The 21346-nt window shown below is 38.0% G+C and overlaps 1 protein-coding gene across 1 annotated transcript in view; it reads right to left on the reverse strand.

Annotated features, from left to right (window-relative positions):
• The window catches only part of ROBO2 (roundabout guidance receptor 2), a 1058225-nt gene that overhangs the window by 97230 nt on the left and 939649 nt on the right, over positions 1 to 21346 (reverse strand). Inside the window, exons 9-10 of the mRNA XM_090121115.1 lie at positions 11816 to 11940; positions 5078 to 5249 (exon numbers count right to left, since the gene is read on the reverse strand). Of these exons, the coding sequence (XP_089977241.1) occupies positions 5078 to 5249; positions 11816 to 11940 (297 nt within the window). The remainder of the gene's footprint in view (positions 1 to 5077; positions 5250 to 11815; positions 11941 to 21346) is intronic.

A 21346-nucleotide genomic window follows, 5' to 3' on the forward strand; every position in this document is an offset into this window, starting at 1 on the left:
CAAGACTTGGAGTGTGAGTTTATCACATTTGTTGGAATTTAAACAAAAAATCTAATGTCAAATCAAATTTTTATTAGCCCAAGAACTTGGAAGCTATTTTGAAAATTCTAAAATATTACCAGCTGACATTAGAGATAGGACATGAAAAGATAGAATGTAATGCATTTTCATCTTGATATCCAAGTTTTGATCTCAATAAGGTTCCTCATGATCACACAGTTCAGTTGCTTAGTGAAACAAAAGTCCATTTCTCTGCTTACATGCACTCCAGCTCTCGGTATGCTGGCAGTGAATTCAAACTAAAATTTAAATTCAGTGTAGAACAGCAACTCCCAGTTTTCTAGCTAGTAAAAAATTAAGGAAAAAAACACCTTATTTTGCTAACTTTTCAATTGTTATTTCATGCATCTAATTGCCTTTTATATATATAGCAACATAAGTATTTTCAAAACCTACAGCATTTCAGATACTGTAATTGGCATGTAATTACTATTTTTTTTTTTATTTTTTTTTTTACAGCTCAAATGAGGAACTCATAATCCTTTAAATAGCTTTGATCAATAATGTAATTGAAAGTCTCCTGGCCAGAAGGAATCTTCATTTTCAAGGGTGTTATGGGTGAAAGACCACTACAGGTTTCCATGACACTAAGGCTAAAGGTTAAATGAACACTTAGGGTTTCCACTGATCTGTGAACGACTATATTGTCTTCACAAGTCTGACTTGTAAATCTTCTCTAAAATGTGTGTATATGTACTTGCATTCCTACTACATAGGTGTCTCCCAACGTAAGGACACAGAACTCAGAGGTTTAGAAAGATATTGTAATAAGCATCCTTAAGAACAACAAAATAATGAAAAATGTCCACAAAACGGTTGGGTATTTTTTTAGTTTCTTTTACACTTTTGATTTTTTTTTTTTTTTACATTTTTTTTTCTCCTACTATGAAACATTTGTATCCATTCCACAAAACATTTCATATGACAAAATCATATTTGCAAAAAAACTTGAAGTAACCTCAAAATTAATTTCATTCAAAAACAACACCAAAGAACAGCAACAACAAAAAATGATCTTGAAAATATCTTCCAGCAGCCATATATTCACATGTTCTGGCAATTTAAAAAATACCAGATTGCTTTTTTGATAAAATGGAGCTTAAATTTTGAGCAGAGTATGAGAGGAAATGTTACTTGCTAATAAATAGTGTATTCCCTACAAATGCAATTTGAATCAACTAAAATTATGTGCAAATTTAGGTGGAATTTGGTTAAATTACAAAATGAAATTAAAAACAGAGAATAACAAAGGAAAATGAGACAAAACTCACAAAATTCTTATGATGAACACTACTACGTTAGTGCAGAGTGCTCTCCTGAGAAGAGGGAATTACAGAATCATAGAATGACTTGGTTTGGAAAGGAACCCAAGAATCATCAAGCTCCAACCCCTCTGCTGCATGCAGGGCCACTAACCTCCCCATTTAACACTAGACCAGGCTACCCAGGGTCCCATCCAACCTGGCCTTGAACACCTCCAGGAAAGGGGCATCCATAACCTCTCCGGGCAGCCTTCATCATTCTCATAGTAAAGAACTTCCCTCTGACATACAACCTAGATCTTCCCTCCCTCAACTTAAAACCATTTCCCCTTGTCCCGCTCTTATCTACCCTTTTAAAGAGTTGACTCTCCTCCTGTTTGTAGGCTCCCTTTAGGTACTGAAAGGCTGCAATGAGGTCACCCCACAGCCTTCTTTTCTCCAGGCTGAACAAGTCCAGCTCCCTCAGCCTGTCTTCGCAGAGGAGGTGCTCCAGCCCTCTGATCATCTTTTTTTTTTTTTTTTTTTTGCAGAAGCTTCACAAGAGGCTGTTTGGAACTGTCATATTTGCTATAAAATATTTAATATACATTTAATCAGAGAGAGGAATGAAGGTGACCAGATTTGCAGGTGGCTAAACTGTGAGTGATATCAATCACTCATTCCTATTTTCTTTTAAGAGACATAGCCCAGCATACTCAATAGACCTACAGTTAAAAAACTGCATTGCAGGCTGGGAAAAATGGCTTACATTTCTTTTCTGAATCATTGTTGAGCATCCTAAAACATTTCATTCTTATGTTGTCAGAGAAATCTACTGCAGGATGTTAAGCTTGATCCTCTATCCAGTACTCATCCCAAACAGCAGCTGTTGGATAAACTGTAGGCAAATCCTACAGCTGAGCAAACAGTGGTCAAATTTTCTATTAATATATATATAAATAATGTAAATTTAAATAAAGATAGGTAAGTAGAAATTGGAATTTTCTTCAAAATATTCTCTGCATGGCGGATAAATCTATGGAATAAATTAAAAATGTACTTTATTCTTATCATGAATACATACATAGTTCGAGAGAAGCGCTTGCTTTATTTGCATGATATGTCATTTCAAGACTCCAATCTGCATATTCGCTTCTTGAGTTTGAAAGGAGTGCTAAGATTTGATATTGCTTTTCCAGATGTGCATTAGACAGTAGATCATATTATAGCCTTTCAAGAAAATATAAGATTTGAATTTCAAATACACTAAGGGCTCTTAGCACCGTCCATAATCAGCAAAATTATCACTCAACTCAGCATATTTCATCACAGCTAGTAATCTCTTCTCATGTGAACACTTGAGTTAAAAATATTTCCAGTAAAGACTTGTAAGTGCAAAAATGTAACAACTGAAACACTGCTATATATGGTATAATTAAGCACTTGTTTTTCTGCACATGACATATGTTTTCATTCTGTATTGGAACTCCAATTGGATCTAAATTACCCTGGATCAAACAAAAATGTGTTCAAAATGAAAAAGATGGTTCGCCACTATTATTAAATCATTAACCAAACAGAAAAATTCTGGGCTATGAAGTAAAACTGGAATCCCCAGCCAAAAACTGGGACACTAATGCTTAAGTGTATAGCTAGCATGCACAGCATTTATCTTTTATCATATTTTTAAAATCAATAGATTTCTCTACTGATAAAGATCTCTAGCTTCCATAATTTCTGTTCAACATCAACTAAAGCAGATTAGTTAGACATTTATGGTTAACTTCCTAACTGAAAGCAATTAAAAAATATCTGTGAGCTAATGGTACATTCATGTATATAATCTCAGTTTCACAATGTTGTTTTGGCACTTTTCTCCTGACCTCACATGCCCTTTGACTCAAGGATGAAATGGTATTTCTATAAAGCAACCTTCCATTATTTTGTAATGATCACACTCATAGTAGGTTCTGGGAAGCATTTGAAGAACACAGGCCTTGTATTCCTTCAGCAGCAGAGCTCAGCAATGGAGAAAGCATGTCACATTAAATCAGAACTAATTGTGCTTGCATTTTAGCATGGACACCATTATGAGCTTTCTCTTGACTTTTTAAATGAACTAATGAAAATTCCAAACAGGTCAGGCAGGATTATTTTTTTTTTTTTTATCTCATACAAGAAATAGATAAAGATGGACCACAGGTCTTGGCTGTCAAAAGGAAGAATTTTCATCACTGATATCCTTGAACCTGATTTGATCCTCTCGGCCCATGTTGCAGTAAATCTGTACAGCATCAGCAGGTGCAACTATTAACAGCTCAATGCCCTTCTAGCCAATGTTTGTGTGTTCTATTTATTCCAATCACACTCATGGCACTGAATCAGGCAATGCTATGGACAGATATTAAAAAATACTGCCTTTCCATTAATTTTAAATGACCTTTTAATCTACATTTAAATTTGAATTGAATGAAAATGCATCATTTTGTCATAGATCATGACAGAAAGGACTTAAAGAGATTGCAGAGCGAAGGTTAGCCTTTAGTCTCCAGAAACTGCTTTAGCAAAAAGCAATATGCTTGTAAAGATGCAAGGATAAGGCAGAAATTATCTCCCCTTGTCATAAAAATATAGACAGCTTTAGGAAAACAAAGAAAAGGCATCAAATTAATGCTCAGACCTCTATAACATGTGCCTGAACCTCTCTACCTGTCATTTGTGATGAATATGCTCTTATGAAAAGTCAGATTATTCAGAATTAGACATCTTTTCAAACTTTCATGGTGCAGACAGGTCTCTAAGGGAACCATAAAAGTAGACCTCTGCATATAACAACAGTTTTAATGGCAAAAATTCATCAAAGTCTGTCAGGAGAAATTTAATGATTCTGTTAAGATAAGGAATAATGATGCAAGGGAATGCCATGGTCTCCTAGCGTAAGAGGAATTCTCTTGCTGTTAACATTAAAGGATGCAAACTGCCTTCTAGCCACAATAAGATGAAGAGGGGTATCAACAGGATTTCTGATGTATGTAAAGGGTTGATGTTTGTACACAGACCAAGGTAAACTTCAAGACACGATAAGATTCAAGCCCAAAATTCTGAAATTGAAAGCACCATCAGATCATGTAGTACTTTTCCTTTCTTGCCAACTCTACTCTGCCAGTGTATTTAAATAACTCTTTACACCTCTAACTGTACGGAGAAATTATTAGAACACAGCACTGAGGAAGTGAAGTACCTTTGTGCCTTTTTCAGATGTAAACTAAAAGGCTACATAACACTATACAGCTGTTCTATTTTGACAGTGCTCCAGTAAATTTAAGGCAACTGTGTTCATTTAAATTGAGCTAAGGATACTTCCAAAAAAGTTGCCTAACATAATACTGAAAGCTGGGACCAAAACAGGTATTAAGACTTGGTTATTTTTGCACCCCAGCCCATTACTTTAGTCAAAAAACTATTAATTCTTCATAATCTTTTTGCAATCCTATTTTAGCTCTAGAGAACTGAGCAGCTTCCCTCCTTTCCAACCGTATTCTAAGTTGTTTTGTCCTTTGTTTGGACTATTAAGAATTGTGTGCAAAATGCAAACTAGATGTCAGTCTCTTTTTTATGCTGTAGAGAACTGTGCAGAGATCCTTGCAGTATGTTTTGTAGAAATTCACCTGTTTATTTTTATGAATTAAGTGATCTCTCTGCTTTTTTTTTTTTTTTTTTAAACAACTTTTAAAATACTTCTGAAAGAAGGAAGAAAAGGAATTTTTATAGCTTACCATCAGTAACCTCCAGCTGAGCCTTTGCTAAAATGCTTCCAGCAACCGTCAGTGCTTGACAAATGTAGTAGCCTGCATCAGACCGCTGAATGTTGGTAATAGTGAGGTCTCCAGTTGGCGATACTGAGTATCTACTGTTGGGTTGGAGAGGCTGGTTTGGGAAGAGCAGATTCTGCAAAGATAATTCATCTTACATCAGTTCAAAATACAACAGCATCACTTTTTTTATCCACTAAAGATATGTTGATTTTTTACTTAAAATCACAGAATCACAGAATCGTAGGGATTGGAAGGGACCTCCAGAGATCATCGAGTCCAATCCCCCTGCCAAAGCAGGTTCCCTACACCAGGTCGCACAAGTAGGTGTCCAGGCAGGTCTTGAATATCTCCAGAGAAGGAGACTCCACAACCTCCCTGGGCAGCCTGTTCCAGTGCTCCTGTTTCATGCTCACCGTAAAGAAGTTCTTGCGCACATTGGTGCGGAACTTCCTATGCCGCAGTTTCTGGCCGTTTCCCCTTGTCCTGTCTCCACACACTGCTGAAAACAGTCTGGCCTCACCACTCTGCCCCCCACACCTTAGATATTTATAGACCTGGATCAGGTCTCCTCTCAGTCTTCTCTTCTCAAGGCTAAACAGACCCAGCTCACTCAGCCTTTCCTCATAGGAGAGATGCTCCAGGCCCTTCACCATCTTTGTGGCCCTCCACTGGATTCTTCCCAAGAGATCCCTGTCTTTTTTGTACAGGGGAGCCCAGAACTGGACACAGTACTCCAGATGAGACTTTACCAAGGCAGAGTAGAGGGGGAGGATCACCTCCCCTTGACCTGCTGTCCAGGGATATAAATCTCTTTATATCAATCAAAAGAAAAATTAAGCGTGGGTGGTTTTGAAATTATGAATATACAGAGCTAGCTCTCCTGCTTTGCAGTTCAAATCAGAAACAGCCCTTTCACAATACACAGTGGTGCTTTCTAGCTGGCTACTTAGGCAAAGAGAAAATTCCTAACAATCACACTTGAGTGATCTGTACTTGTTATACATTTATCATCATTCTGAATTAATAATTTTAATAATATAACACTTAGCTGGCTATCACAGCAGGAGGATATAATACTGCAGTAAACATTATACAACTAGCAAAAATAATTGAGCAAAGGGAACAAAGGGGTATAGTTTAGCAGTGAGTATGTTCTAAGCAAAGTAGAAAGTAAGAGCATGGCACAGAAGTAAAGCTGGGAAGATAGAAAACAGATCATAAAGTAGGAGAAGCTGGCAGAGGATGATAGAGCTTAAAGGAGATGTAAAAGGAAATTCAAACTGAGATATACCAAAGCAGGAAAACTGCATGGAGCCTTGAGGGTGAAGAAGAAGGGCATAAATCTGATGTAGAAATCATCAAGAAAAAAAAAATATATATACATATATATATAGGATAGGACACCAGTAAGCACAGAACAGGAAGATTAGCTTTTGCCTTTGGGTTGGACTGAGGAAAAGAGAGCTGTCAATAAGAATAACTAAAATGGATGTTACAGTCATTGAATATGATGAAGGATTGAATGAATCAATAATACAGAAAAAGACTGAAAAGGTTTTAGTGGTGAGGGTTGTGTTCACAAAGAAAAAGTTAAACTGTCTAGAGAAGCTCTTTATGTAAATAGAGGATGGAAAAAGAGGAGCAATGTATATGGAAATGTTGGTAGTATTGCCTAATGTGAAAAAAAAAAACAGAGACAAATTAAACAGTAATAATGAATTCACAAATTCCCAACAAAAGGGCCCTGACTTTAATACCAACTCAACAAGCCTGCTGTACAAAATTTGCAATTGTTGTGTCAGAAATATCTCAAAACATTGTTACCACGCTATGATAAGCTCTCAGTCACTACCGTGACTCTGTTCCTCTGCTGTGTTATAATGACTATCTACTAACTTTTAAGCTTATCTGTACAAACTAAAAAGGAAACCTCAAAGTATAGAGTAGGATACTAAATGAATTTTCTGCAAATCTGCTACTTCTGTAGTAGACCTCAATGTTTTACAACAAAATTATTAGGAACTGGCAAGCCAAAAACTTGGATTTCAAAAAATTCTTCTTTAAAGTAAAACTCACATATTTATCTCTGATTTCAACATTAGAGAGAGGTCTCACACTCTAAGTATCTTTATAATTGTATTAACTTAATAGACTACTTGTTACCATATGATGAGTCTTACCCTTTGCCCCTATTCCATATCAATTTTCTGAGAAATTTTTCACACAATTTTTTTCCTCAAAATATAACATCCAGTCAGTAAATGTCAGATTCAACTAGGGAAAAAAAAAAAAAAAAAAAAAAAAAAAAAAAAAAAAGTGTGAACATTCTGAAACAATTTTAGGCTGTAGGGCTAAAAGGGTCTCAAAGAAGTTGCCTGGTTTTCTAAACTGTCTTGAAACTTGCATAATAATCTGTTCCTGGCACAAATACCTATTGAATGAAGAAGTACAAAAAGTAAATTTTATGAGAAAACAGAGAATTTTGATACAGCAGAGCTTCACTTCCTTTTTCACTCATTATACAAGTAGTAAAGGAAACAAAATGAAAGATAGTGTAGGGCCAAGCTCCAAACACTCAAGAAGAAAAAGACGCCAAATCTCCTTCATTAAAAATGTAAGACTAGCCTTCTTTTTATCTTCAGTATGGACTTGTTTGTTCTTAACAATATTTTCTTCTGAGACACGAGTATCACATCCCAGAGAATATTCTACACTTCAGTAGGAGCTGATTAGTCTCACGAATCTTCCTTAAAAGAATCAGATAACTACGGGTTACAGTTTGTCCTAAGTTACAGCACAGACCATTATTTTAATGCTTTTACAACCTGACTCGGTTTAACTAGCTGCAGGTTTATTCATCTGAGCATGCTGGGTTGCAAACAGCAGAACAAGAGTCACCTTAGGTGTAAATCCAGATGTTTCTCTGGATTTATCTCAATTTAATCCAGAGAGCTTAAAGTGTACAGATGGCCTGTCCTGGCACATTTTATTGGTGAAGGGCTGTTAGACTGTGGGGACCATGCTACCAAACAAAAAGGACCAGTTGTTCAGTCATAAGAGTGCAGAAGAAATTACACAGGAACTCCCCTCTTTTCAAGATTATGCTCAGAAACATAGTGTGAAGAAATAGATTCAGAATTAAAAATGCCCTGCAATTAGTGGGTTAGTGGGCTAACGTGATTACATAACATTACTCTAAGTGTTAAGAGCGGTGCTGCAAACTGTAGTGCTTGAGTAAAAGCAGAATTAAGCATTGCAAATCCAGGCAACAACTTTTTAACAAGCACATAAAGGTGAAAAGTCAAGCATTTTCAGTGGACAATGCTTTAATTCAGCCAAATGCCATCGTCCAGATTTTAATGAAGAAATGGAAACTCACCTATTCTTTGACGTCTCATGGCAAAATCTGCCAAGTTCTTTATTGAGATGGTAACACTAACCTGATGCTAACACTTAAATGATGCTCAATTAAGATTAACATAATGGTTATAATGAATCACTTTGAGTTATGTTTCAAGGTTTGACTACAAACCATGTAGGTATCAATTTTTATGTTGCATTTATTTGTCAAAAAAGGACTTTCTAACCCTTGGGATCTGGTTCTCAATATGGTAATTAATTTTCCAGGTTTGCAATTAAACAGCTTCAACATGGTACAATCAGGAGGTAATAACATTCAATTAAAGACACAAGATGCATTTTAACCTTAAAATGTTTTTACCCTTGAAGTGATACCAATGGAAGAGGATAAAATAGAGTATTAACACTTTTCAATTACGCTAAATGACTTTAATCCTGCAAATGATGTTCTACTTTAATTAGAAGTTCTTCTCTTTATTACAGCATGATGGATGTCCACTCTATTAGATTCAAGTGCGACACTATAAGCTCACTTGATATAAACATTACCATGTTATTAAAATTCTGTACAAGACAGTGTTTTGAAATGTTTGCTAGCACATCAGTACTTTCCACCGTAATTTCAAGATGATATTTTATTTTCCCCTTGATTGAAACACACAATATCATGCTTTTCCAGAATGTGATCCATAGAGGTTAGATCTAAAGTTTTGTAATTATTATTTACAAAGAAATACATTGAAGACTAAGCTTACACTCATACAAGCTTACACTCATAAGGTAAAACCACTGCACCTTTGTAAATGCAACAGTGCACCAAATGTTGTTAGCTTTAGTCTTGTCATTCTGGCCAGTTATCTGACCTGATAAATGTCAGATGAAACAAGATGAAACAAGCAGATGTTTCAAAGTTGGAAATAGGTGGTTAGGTTCATAACTCACACTTTGAGCTGTTACACAGTGCCTCCAGGTTAGAGGCACAGCTGCACTGCACAGCACAAGGTGGATACTTAGTTAATCCACATCTTGCTGTATGGGAAAAAGGAGCATGGGGCTTTGAAAAGACTTATAGATCAAATAGAAAAGGACACACAGTATAGCTACACAGACAGATGTAGTCATGACAGGCTCCATCACAAAGTTGCAGAAGGCACTGTTCTTGAATGTTCATCTATCCCTTCCAATCTTTCCTCAGGTAAAAAAGGGCAATCTGGCATATAGTTTACAACGTTCAAAGTTAACATACTAACTGCACGTTAAAAGTGAGAATGTTTTACTTTTGTTCTGTCAGTGCAACAAAGGCAGCAAAAAATATGTTGCATTCAAACATCAAGCTATGCAAGATAGAATTGGCTGATTGCAACCCCATTAACAACATCAGAAATTTTGCTTTCACACAACGAAAGTAAGGATTCAGGAAAATATTTCCCAAAAAAAAAAACAAAACAAACATTCAGAAATACCGTAAGATAATTCTACAGAAAAAAAAGTTGAGCGTTTGAAACCATATCTGGATGTACTGTGAGAATATGCCAATGCAAATGAGTTTGCTAGCTATGTATCTACTTCATCATGTCTAGACAAGCTGTGAATTGTAATTACTGGCACTGATTACTTAAAAGTTGAGTCATATCTCTTTATTTGGTATGTTTGTCTCACCCACCTGTTTGTTGGGTGCTTCAGAATGAAGTATTTAAGATACATACTATTGCTTTTTATATCTTTGCATGATTTGTGACTCCCATCTTCAAGAAGGGCCATAAGGAGGATCCAGGGAACTATAGGCCTGTCAGCCTGACCTCGGTATCAGGGAAAGTAATGGAGCAAATCATCTTGGGTGAGATCGCATGGCATGTGCGTGGTGTCCAGGGGATCAGGCCCAGCCAGCATGGGTTCATGAAAGGCAGGTCGTGCTTGACCAACCTCATCTCCTTCTATGACTGAGTGACCAGACTGGTAGATGAGGGAAAGGCTGTTGATGTAGTCTACCTAGACTTCAGAAAAGCCTTTGACATGTTCTCTCACAGGCTTCTACTGGGGAAACTGGCTGCCCATGGCCTGGACAGGTACACACTCCTTTGGGTAAGAAACTGGCTAGAGGGCCATGCTCAACGGGTAGTGGTTAATGGAGTGAAGTCCAGCTGGCGACCTGTTTCAAGCGGTGTCCCCCAGGGGTCGGTACTGGGGCCTATCTTGTTCAATATCTCTACTGATGACCTAGACGAGGGGATTGAGTGTACCCTCAGTAAGTTTGCAGATGACACCAAGTTGGGAGGTGGTATTGATCTGCCTGAGGGTAGGGAGGCCCTTCAGAGGGACATAGATAAGCTGGATCGCTGGGCTGGAGTGAATGGAATGAGGTTCAACAAGGCCAAGTGCCAGGTCCTGCACTTTGTCCACAACAGCGCCATGCAGCACTATAGGCTTGGGGATGAGTGGCTGGATGATTGTGAAGAGGAAAGGGACCTGGGGGTGTTGGTTGATGCTCGGCTGAACATGAGCCGACAGTGTGCCCAGGTGGCCAAAAGGGTCAGCGTCATCCTAGCCTGCATTAGAAATAGTGTGGCCAGCAGGAACAGGGAGGTGATCATCCCCCTGTATTCAGCACTGGTGAGGCCGCACCTCGAGTATTTGTTCAGTTTTGGCCCCCTCACTACAGGAAAGACATTGAGGCACTGGAGTGTGTCCAAAGAAGGGCAACAAAACTGGTGAGGGGTATGGAGCACAAGTCTTATGAGGAGCAGTTGAGGGAGCTGGGATTGTTTAGTCTGGAGAAGAGGAGGCTCAGAGGAGAACTCATCACTCTATAACTTCCTGAAGGGAGGTTGTGGTGAAGAGGGGTTTGGCCTCGTCTCCCAGGCAACGAATAGGACCCGGGGAAATGGCCGCAAGTTGTATCAGAAGAGGTTTAGGTTAGACATGAGGAAGAACTTTCTCTCTCAGAGAGTGGTCAGGCACTGGAATGGCCTGCCAGGGGAGGTGGTGGAGTTGCTATCCCTGGCAGTGTTCAAGAGGCGTCTGGATGAGGAGCTGCGAGATATGGTTTAGTAGCTTGTGGTAGCAGTGGTAGTGTGAAGACAGTTGGACTAGATGATCTTATAGGTCATTTCCAACTTTGTGATTCTATGATTCTATGATACTTACCGCAAATTTTACCCACTTAAATGGACTTTGTGCTCTTCACAATGCTAATATTAAAACAAAACAGCAACAAAATGTTGGTAGAAGATAGTAGCTGTTTTAAAGACAAATTCTTTTGAAAGCTATCTTTCTTAAAAAAAAATCTATATATAACTTTTCTGAAAGGCTTGAAAAATTCATAGGGTACTTATATCTTACCTGACTTCCTTCTTTTTGCCAAAAAACAGCTGGCTGGGGATTTCCTTTAGTTTCACAAGGAAAAGTCACCGTTCGACCCTGGGCTACAATCTGATCTCGTGGTCTCACCACAAACTGTGGGGGAGCTATAATGTAAGAGAAAAAACATAGTGCAAATTCAGGATATTTTGCAAAGGGAAGACGAGGTAGATCTAAGGAAAAAGACAACAATATGGAACACCAGATATACTAGACAGAATTAATACATCTATTTGCTAAATACATTAATAATAAAAAAGCAACATTAGAACCATAAACATTAGCATAAACTCTACAACAAACAACAATAAATGCTAAGGCTCAACAGTGTTTATGATGCTGGTCTGGAGGTACTCTACCTTCCATCTGAACAAGTATCATCAACACAATATACACAACACACAGCTTATCACTCTGCTGGAGCTATCACATGTTGCACAGGATAAATCAGAACATATAGACTACTTTTTTCATTCTGATCCTCTAGCTTTTCAAAAATGATTGAGAAAGGAGAGGAAGGTCTGGATGATAGCAGAAAAATAGAAGTTTAAGCACTCCCTCTGCTTCTCTTAGGGACAGTGCACTTAAGAAGGGAGTGGAAAGAAGGACTTGGTGTGAAAAGGAAGTTTGCTAAAGCATCACAGTCTTAGGAGATTTTAGCTTGTGAAAAGACAAGAAAGAAGCAAGAGTTGAAGAGTTAGTGGGCTGGAGAGCAGTGAGTAAGAAGAAACGTATTCCAGGAGCTCACGCTCAGGAAGATAGAAAGGAAAAGGATAAGTTGGAGTTAAAACATGAAAGAAGAATCAGGATTGGCTTTGTGTTCAAAGATAGCAAGATAGCATTAATAGCATTCCAAAGTGAACAATTTTGAAAAAGGAGATGTGTTTTGACTTATCTGGGGATGCTAATGGAGAACAGTGAGTTGATGCCTGGTGGGAGCATGATGGGTGAAAAAAGATTTTAATGTGCAGTAGAAAAGTGGGGAAGAAGCAGTGATGGAAGATCAGAGTGAAAAACTTAACATCATGTGGCAAAGTAATTTTCTGACGCAAACCTCTCAGCCTTGGTTCAACACTATAGCTCAATGGAATTGGATATACAAGATAAATTAAAAATGTAATCAGCATCTCCGTATGTTCTTACCAAAAAACTTGCTGATTTTTCCAATAGGCTGAAGAAAGGGGAAAAAGAGTTAAAGAGGTGCATTTTTTTCCATTCCACTATTGCTCTGGTGGCTGTGGAGAGAGGTGGTTTAAGGAACTACTAAGCTTTTAGGTAAACAGAATTTCAGTGTTTTAGAAAACCATATTTTCACCATTATAATTACAAACTATTTAATTAGACATGAAGAGCAATCAAGACTCAGCTTCCGATTACACCTGCTGACAGCACAGATGCAGATCTGCTAAATGCACAGAAATGTATGCAGATCTGATTTTTTTTTTTTTTAAATACACTTTGTACTTATGTGATGCAGTCAATAGCACTGGTATAATATACTCTTAAAACAAGAACTGTGAAGCCCTTAATAAACATGCACTACTGTTAATTTAGAAGGCAGAAGGAGAGAACTACAAAAGGAGTCTTCCTTCCATCTCACACTCCTGAGCACAAGTTTTGGACTTTCTGGAGAGAGAAGTGTCTGCCCCTTCCTAGGGCCTCAGAAAGCATCAGTCTTCTGAAGGGGTAGGTACCCTGCTGCTGTCCATTTATACCCCTATACTCTGAGGCTGCTATAAGTGCATAGGTGTTGCTCTGAATATTCTAGGATCCAAAATCAGCTTGTTCTACTTCTACAGCCCTGGACTCCTATTTTTTCCCTCACCTTGTTTTATCTAGCATATCTGTATGCAATCCTTTCAGATGTTGGAAAGCAGTAATATAGTAAACAGTATGTGTGTTTGTTCATTCAATCTCATGGGAAGGGAGAGAAAGATTTTTTAGTTATGAATTAGAAAACTCCATTCCTGAATGCATACCTTACACTAAGGTATCTCTACAGTTCTGATCAACAAGTTAACAAAGGTCACTAATTGTTTTGGTGTTTGCTGGTCAGCCACAGAAGTTCATTTCCCAGGATATTAACATAGAATCAATAGCAATCTCAGAGTGGAGAGCAGAAAACTTCTAACTTCTTCACTAAACAGGAACTATGCATGAGTCAGTGCAACATTATAGATGGACTCAAGATCATAATCTTCCTATTGAGGCTAAAAACATGGTGTCAGGAGTTCATCTCCACATATCATGCCTAAGGTCACTTCACAGGCAGCCCTGGTTCACTGGTGCTAAGTGAGACAGACAGTGCTCTGAGACATCACAACAGAAGGAAGAAGGGCACGGCCTTTCCATGAGCTTATCTTTCAAATCATATAACCAAATAAATGCAGATAGATAAGTTTAAATGTTTATCTGAAACATCCTCACACATAAGGCTGTACAGTAAGTCAATAATTCAAAGCTCTGAGTGCATGTACTTAACAGGATTTTTTGTTATAGTAGACTTTCCAAGGACCAAATTCAGGTATCTTAGTGAAAGCACAACAAGAGGCAAACTTACTAGTTCAATCCACAGTTGGACCTACTCCTAATTCCGAACATCCCTCATTTTCTTAAGGGCAGAAAAATAATCCTTTATTTTGCAAAAAGAGACATTGAAAAGAAGCAGGAATTAAGGTGGTGTCTCAGTCTGGGTAATCCAATTCATGTAGGTTGACCTTATTGCTCTGCTCTCTCCCTGTCACACACCAAATCCCCTCTGGCATTTATCATTCTATGTGAACATCAGATGCTGCCTCAGAGCAACAGGTTTAGATTTTCTAAATCTATGCAGGCTCCAGTAGACAATGGTATATGATTATGTACAAATCTGTTCTCTAGCTTTTCTCTGAAGAAGAAATTACTTGAAATTCACTACAAAACTAAATGAACCAGAGCGTTAAACTAAATATAATCTCCTAATCTCAAGAAAAAACTCGCTTTTATTGGTTTTTGCATTAATTAGAACATAAAACCAGTCCCTCCAGTCAAACTATTTAATAGTATAATTTTAAGGAGTATGAAAAAAAAAAACATTTTTGGAAAACTAAAACTTCATATACATTTTTTATTCATTCAAAGAAGCTCTGCAATGAAAGAAACCCCATTTGCTTCAACTTGCCATCATTTTCAGCTATAGTTCTGTTTACACACATATAAAAATGACGTTACAGCATGTTTTCATCAATTTTATCTATCAAATTCCAGCTGAGTAATGAGAATTGACAACCAAAAGTAACAGTTAATACTTGTAGGATAAATTTTGGTCAAGTACAACTACCAAATCAGTGAGACTACCATTAATTCCAGAGAATGCAATGTGATCCCATTCAGTGACAGCAAGGCTTTGATTACAGAATAAGAACTTCAGTTTTCCTAAAAAGAGAGTTCATTACCTACATACACAGATGCTGTTTATAAGGTAGATAAATATTATTACTCATATTTTGCAGAAAGGTTAACTAAAAACATGACTCTCTCAAAGTTCAACATCAGTAGAACATTGGCAAAAACCTTATTCATGTCATTATTGCTCCTCTCAAAGGAGGAACATTTTAGAAGTCTGAAAAGATACAGTTAGATTAATAACAGCAGGCTCGATATGCTTCGGCTGTTAAAGAATTATGATCTACTTTAATGCTTAATTCAATCTAAGCATTAAAGTGATTAGAAGAATCTGTTGAAAAAAAACTGTTAGGAAGCAGGAAACAAAGTGTTGTGCCTATCAAACTATTACCCTTCACTGTTTCAGATGTAACATTAGTTGGATTGGAATAAACAGTGGAAGAGCTTGTTTAATTGTCATCTGAAAGTCAAAGACAATGGCTCTAAAAGGAAATGTACTGCTTTGATTCCAGGGCACCAGGCAAAAACATGAAGAAAAAAAAAAAAAAGAACAATTAAGACTATAGAATGAGTGCACTCTTCCTCTTTTTTTTCTTTTTTTTAAAATAAATTTTAGAAGTACGTAGAAAATTAGATTTGATTTCTGGCAAATTATGCTCTGATACTGCATTCAGCAAGTGCTTGCTTCAATCAATGTCACACTAAAGCTCTGTTATGCTAATAGCGGCTCATGAGGGTGAGCGGGATGATATGGAAATCAGATGGTGAACATGAATAGAAAGCATAGGCCATGTACAAGGTGGGCTTTGCAATGAAGGGATGGGGAGGCCCTAAGGTTAATCACATCATGTTCAGAACTGATTTTACAGCACAGAACAGTATTCTACAGCAAGAATGAAAATAGAGATAGAAAAGTGTGAGCAGTAGTTAAGTATCAGTTATTGAAAATGGTAACAGTGCTCTCTGCTGAATGTCATTTTAGGTGCCACTGGATAGATCTTTCATTATACAAATAAATGTGTACAAAGGTAGCCTCTGCTCAAGTGTCTTAGAAAAAAAGAAGTTTAGAATAGAAAGAATATTACAAAATATTTCTCAATTCTTTTCCAAGGTAGCAGAATCTCTTATATGTTCTAATGGATTACATTCATTTATTTACCACTAGCGTATCTGGATACTAAAGGTTATGCTGAGTCACCAGGAGCTGATAAAACTGCTGAGGTAGAAAAGCTTGAACAAGACAGTGAGTTTATTCCTCCTAGGTGAACTCTGGTCACCTGATAAGAAATGTGGCAGAAGATGACTCAGAAGACGAGAGGAAAATTACTACAGAAAAATGTGATTCTAAAGTAAATTGCACTGTGAATCCCATATAAAGTACCAGCAACATTTTCTCCCAGTGGCACAATTTCCTAAGCTAGTCTTAAGGTTTGTGGCTCACAGTGAACACAATAATCCTAAGGGAATTTCATTATCATGACTTGCTCAGAGCAGCTCCATCAGTCCAGGTGCCTTGAGGTACATAGATTATATTGCTGTGATTTTAATCAAAAGTAGATATCATACCAAGTCCAATATTTCTATGCAAGCAGTAAAGGAACTGTAACACCAGAAATTAATAACAGTAGGATTTTTGTTGTCATTGTTTGTTTTTTCTAACATCCTCAATTATCTAAGGCGGTCACTATGGGATTAATATCATTTTTTTCTAATGCAAACAATTTTCAGATAATTAAAAGTTTAGTAATCTTTTAATTAATTATATGTACTAAGGTCCCTGCTGAAGTTAGTAGAAATTCCCCTACTGACTTACATGGTTTTCAGATAAGAGTCATTGTAAAAATAATGTATTACAGAAAAAATAGTGACTACAACTATTTTTTTTTTTCTTTTTCTTAATAAGAGGTGAAAGAAGTATTAGAGAATCAAAAAATAACAAGTGTTAACAGTTTTAAATATTTTGACTTATAGAATCTCTCTTTTATCCCTGGATGACCTAAGAGAAGGAAGTGGGATAAATCTGTGAAGTGCAAAAAACAGATAGAAGATAAACAAGAATGACTTTTTATGATGGAGTGATGGGATAGGTAGACAATGGAAAGGTAACTGATGTTGCCTACCTAGACCTGTGCAAGGCCTTTGATATTGTCCCACACCCACATCCTTATCTCTAAACTGGAGAGATATGGGTTTGAAGGGTGGACTATGTGGTAGATAAAGAATTGGTTGGATGGTCATGGCCAAAGTGTGGTGGTCAGCAGAACTACCCAGGTGGAGACTGGCCATGGGTGGTTTCCTCCAGGGGTCGGCGTTTGGACTGATGCTGTTCTACATCTTTATCAACAACCTAGACACTGTGAATGAGTGCACCCTTGGTGAGCTTGGTGATGACATCAAGATGAGTGGTGCAGTTCATACTATAGAGAGAAGGGATGCTATGCAGAGGAACCTTGACATGCTTGAAAAGTGTTGCACTTGGGTTGGGACAATCCAGGTATGTAAATAGATTAGGAAAAGAACTCCTCAAAAGCAGCCTTGTGGAGAAGGATTAGGAGGTGGGGTGGTACTAGTGGATGAAAAGCTGGACATGAGCAAGCACACAGTGCTTGCAGCCCAGAAGGCCAGCTGTATCCTAGGCTGCATCAAAAGAGTGGTGACCAGCATGATGGGGGAGGTGATTCTCCCCCTCTATTCTGCCTTCGTAAGACCTCACCTAGGGTACCATTTCTAGGCCTGGGGCTCCCAACATAAGAAAGATGTGGACTGCTGGAGTGGTTCCAGAGGAGGGCCATGAAGATATTGGAGGGCTGGAGTAACTCCCCTACAAAGAAAGGTTGAGGGAATTGGGCTTGTTTAGCTAGGAGAAGCGAAGGCTCTGGAGAAACTTCATTGAGGCCTTCCAACGCTTGAGTTTATAAACAGAAGGGGACCAACCTTTTACATGATCTGATGGTGATAGGACAATGGGGAATGGCTTTAAACTAAAAGAGGGGAGGTTTATGTTGGATATTAGGAAGAAATTTTTTACTCAGAAGGTGGTGAGGCAGTTGGAAGCAGGTGACCTTTAAGCTCCCTTCCATCCAAAGCTGTTCTATGATTCTATGAAAAGCAGATTTGATATTCCAAGTTTCTTTGTCAATTTCAGTTAAGATAATTGCCAAATCTTCATTTATCACTATTATAATAAAAGTTGAAGTAAAAAGAAAAAAAAAAAACCTTTTTTTTTTTTTTTTTCTCTCTTCCTTCGGTCTAATCCCAATAAAGTAAAATTATGAGAAAAATTGAAATAAAAATCCAATTCTGTGTTCTACACAGTTTAGAAAAAGATGTCTAGATTTTTTCCCCCATTTGCAGTCCTCTGAACTCATCAGTGGCACCATTCTTTGTTGAGGAGACTCTTCTTCATTGTTGTATAGTACATTTAAGCATCAAATTTAAACATCTGGTCCAAATTTCATCTCAGCATTGGACTACAGTTTGCTATTTGCACTTCTGTTTTATTATATCTTGTCCAATCATCCTCTCTAAATGGAACTTGTACTTTACAGATACTTCTGGAAAATCTTTTCTGGTAAGTCCTTCATTTAGTTTTGATATATACGTAGAGAAGCAGCACTGATTCTGACTGCTAAATACCTTATATTATTTAAGACTTTCTCTACTTTAAACAATTGTTTGCTCTCTTTTTCTTTTTAATTTTTTATTTTTATTCTTTCTCCTCAACTGCCTGAGATTCTGGTTATAACCTTTACATCGATCAGATAGGGAAGAGGTACTTCCCTAAATTTGTAATACTTTAGCCTACTTGCTAAAGTAAACTGCACAAATAGATGGCTTGTGTCTTTCCTATACCTTCCGTGAGCTGAATAAACAAAACAAATTACGGCGACAAAAACACATATAATCTATTATAATTCCTTTTTTCATGAGGGACGTGGACTGTGTGTGCCTGGCAGTATTGCTTTTCCAAGAGGTTCCTGCAGTGTGTGGAAGATAACTTTCTGATGCAGGTGATGGAGTTTGTCCTTACAAAAAAAGGAAGGATTGATTGGTAGCATGAAGGCTGGGGACAGCCTTGGATGCAGTAATCAGAAGACTCAACTTTGACCTCTTCAAGGACCTACAGCATTTAGTATGTTGGATGGAGAAGGGGTCCAAGAGAGTTGATTGACATTAAGGAATTTCAGATTCTGGAGATAAGAGCGGAGAGTATGGAGAAAAGAAGACTTCCCTTTGGTCAAGGAGGATTTGGTCAGAGATTGTATAGGCAAACTTGATGCATGCAAATCCATAGGCCCAATGAGATGCTCACATGAGTATTGAAGGAGCTGGCAGAAGTGACTGCCAAGCTGCTCTAGCATTCTGTGATGTCATGTCTGACTGAGTAGATGAGGGAAGAGCAGTGGATGTTTTCTACCTTGACTTCTGCAAGGCTTTTGACATGATCTCCCATAACACCTTCATAGGTAAGCTTAGGAAGTGTGGGATAGATGAATGGCCAGTGAGGTGGATTGAGAACTGGCTTACTGGTAGAACTCAGAGGGTTGTGATCAGCAGCAGAGTCTAGTCAGAGGCCTGTAGCTCATGGTGCCCCACAGGGATCAGAACTGGAACTTGTCTTGTTCAACATCATCATCAATGACCTGGATGAAGGGATAGAATGCACCTTCAGCAAATTTGCTGATGATACAAAGCTGTGAGGAGTGGCTGACATACCAGAAAGCTGTGCTGCCATTCAGCAAGACCACAACAGGCTGGAGAGTTGGGTGGAGAGGAATCTGATGAGGTTCAACAAGGGCAAATGCAGAGTCACATGTGGGAAGTACTGCATGCATCAGTACTGGAAAATAACTTTGTGGAGAAGAAACTAGGTGTCTTTGTGGACAACAAGCTGACCATGGGCCAGCAGCGTGCCCTTGTGTACAGGAAGGTCAATGGTAACCTGGGGTGCCTTATAAAAAACATGGCTAGAAGGTAAAGGGAGATTATTCTCCCCTGCTGCTCTGCCCTGGTGAGGCCACATCCAGAGTACTGCATCCAGTTCCGGGCTTCCCAGTTCAGGAAAGATGGGGGAACTTCTAGAGAAAGTTCAATGGAGGACCACAAAGATGGTTAGGCAACTGTAGCATCTTCCTTATGAAGACAGGCTGAGAGACCTGGGTCTGTTCAGCCTGGAGAAGACTGAAGAGAGATATTATCAGTGCTTATAAATATCTACAGGGCAGGAATCAAGAGGATAGGGCCAGCCCCTTTTCAGTGATGTCCAGTGATAGAAAAAGGGGTAATGGGCTAAAACAGTAACACAAGAAGATCTATAGGAAAAACTTCTTTACTGTGAGGGTGACAATGCACTGGAACAAGCTGCTCAGAAGTGCTGCAGAGTTTTCTCTGGAGATATTCTAATCTCTCCCTAACACTTTTCTGTGTAACCTACTCTGGGGAATCCGCTTTGGCATTGGACTAGATCATCTCCAGAGGTCCCTTCCAACCCCTGTGATCCCGTGAGTAAAGAAAGCAAAGAGAAAAGGGAATGGATTAATGAATTGATTTTCATCCACTTCTTGAAGGAAAAGTAACAGATTTCACCTTTTAAAAAAAGTGAAAAGTTTGCATAGGGAGCAACACATCAAAAGACTCCTTTTCATACACTGATTTTCAAACACTTATGGAAGGACTCAGAATCCACTGAAGCAAGAAAAGAATTCCTACAGATTTGAGCATACATAATGAACTCAGAACAGCTGAAAAAGATTTACAGATCAAAACTCTCCCAAGCTAGAGTTAAGCAATAAAAATAAAAAGCTAAATGAAATCAAACAATCAAACAAAAAAGAAAGGAAAGAAAAATAGGTCCTTTATCACTTCTTGCACTCACTGCAACTAGATTTTCTATAAGAGAAACAGAATGTGTATAGACACATACTTAGTGGACTGGGCACAGTAAAAATCACTAAAACTTCAAGTAGGCAGTCATCTTCCACACTTCTGTTTTTAATGCTATCTGGTATATCCAAAAGACTTGGAGAAGTTGAAAATGGAGACAGAGTTTGGTGGGCCAGCCCTTAAATATTTGATGGTTAATGTGTTCTGGCATATATAACCCAAACATATTTCTGTGGTACCTTGAGT

Source organism: Phasianus colchicus, chromosome 1 (assembly GCF_987193195.1).
Source record: "Phasianus colchicus chromosome 1, bPhaCol1.hap1.1, whole genome shotgun sequence".
Classification (NCBI taxonomy): Eukaryota; Metazoa; Chordata; class Aves; order Galliformes; family Phasianidae; genus Phasianus; species Phasianus colchicus.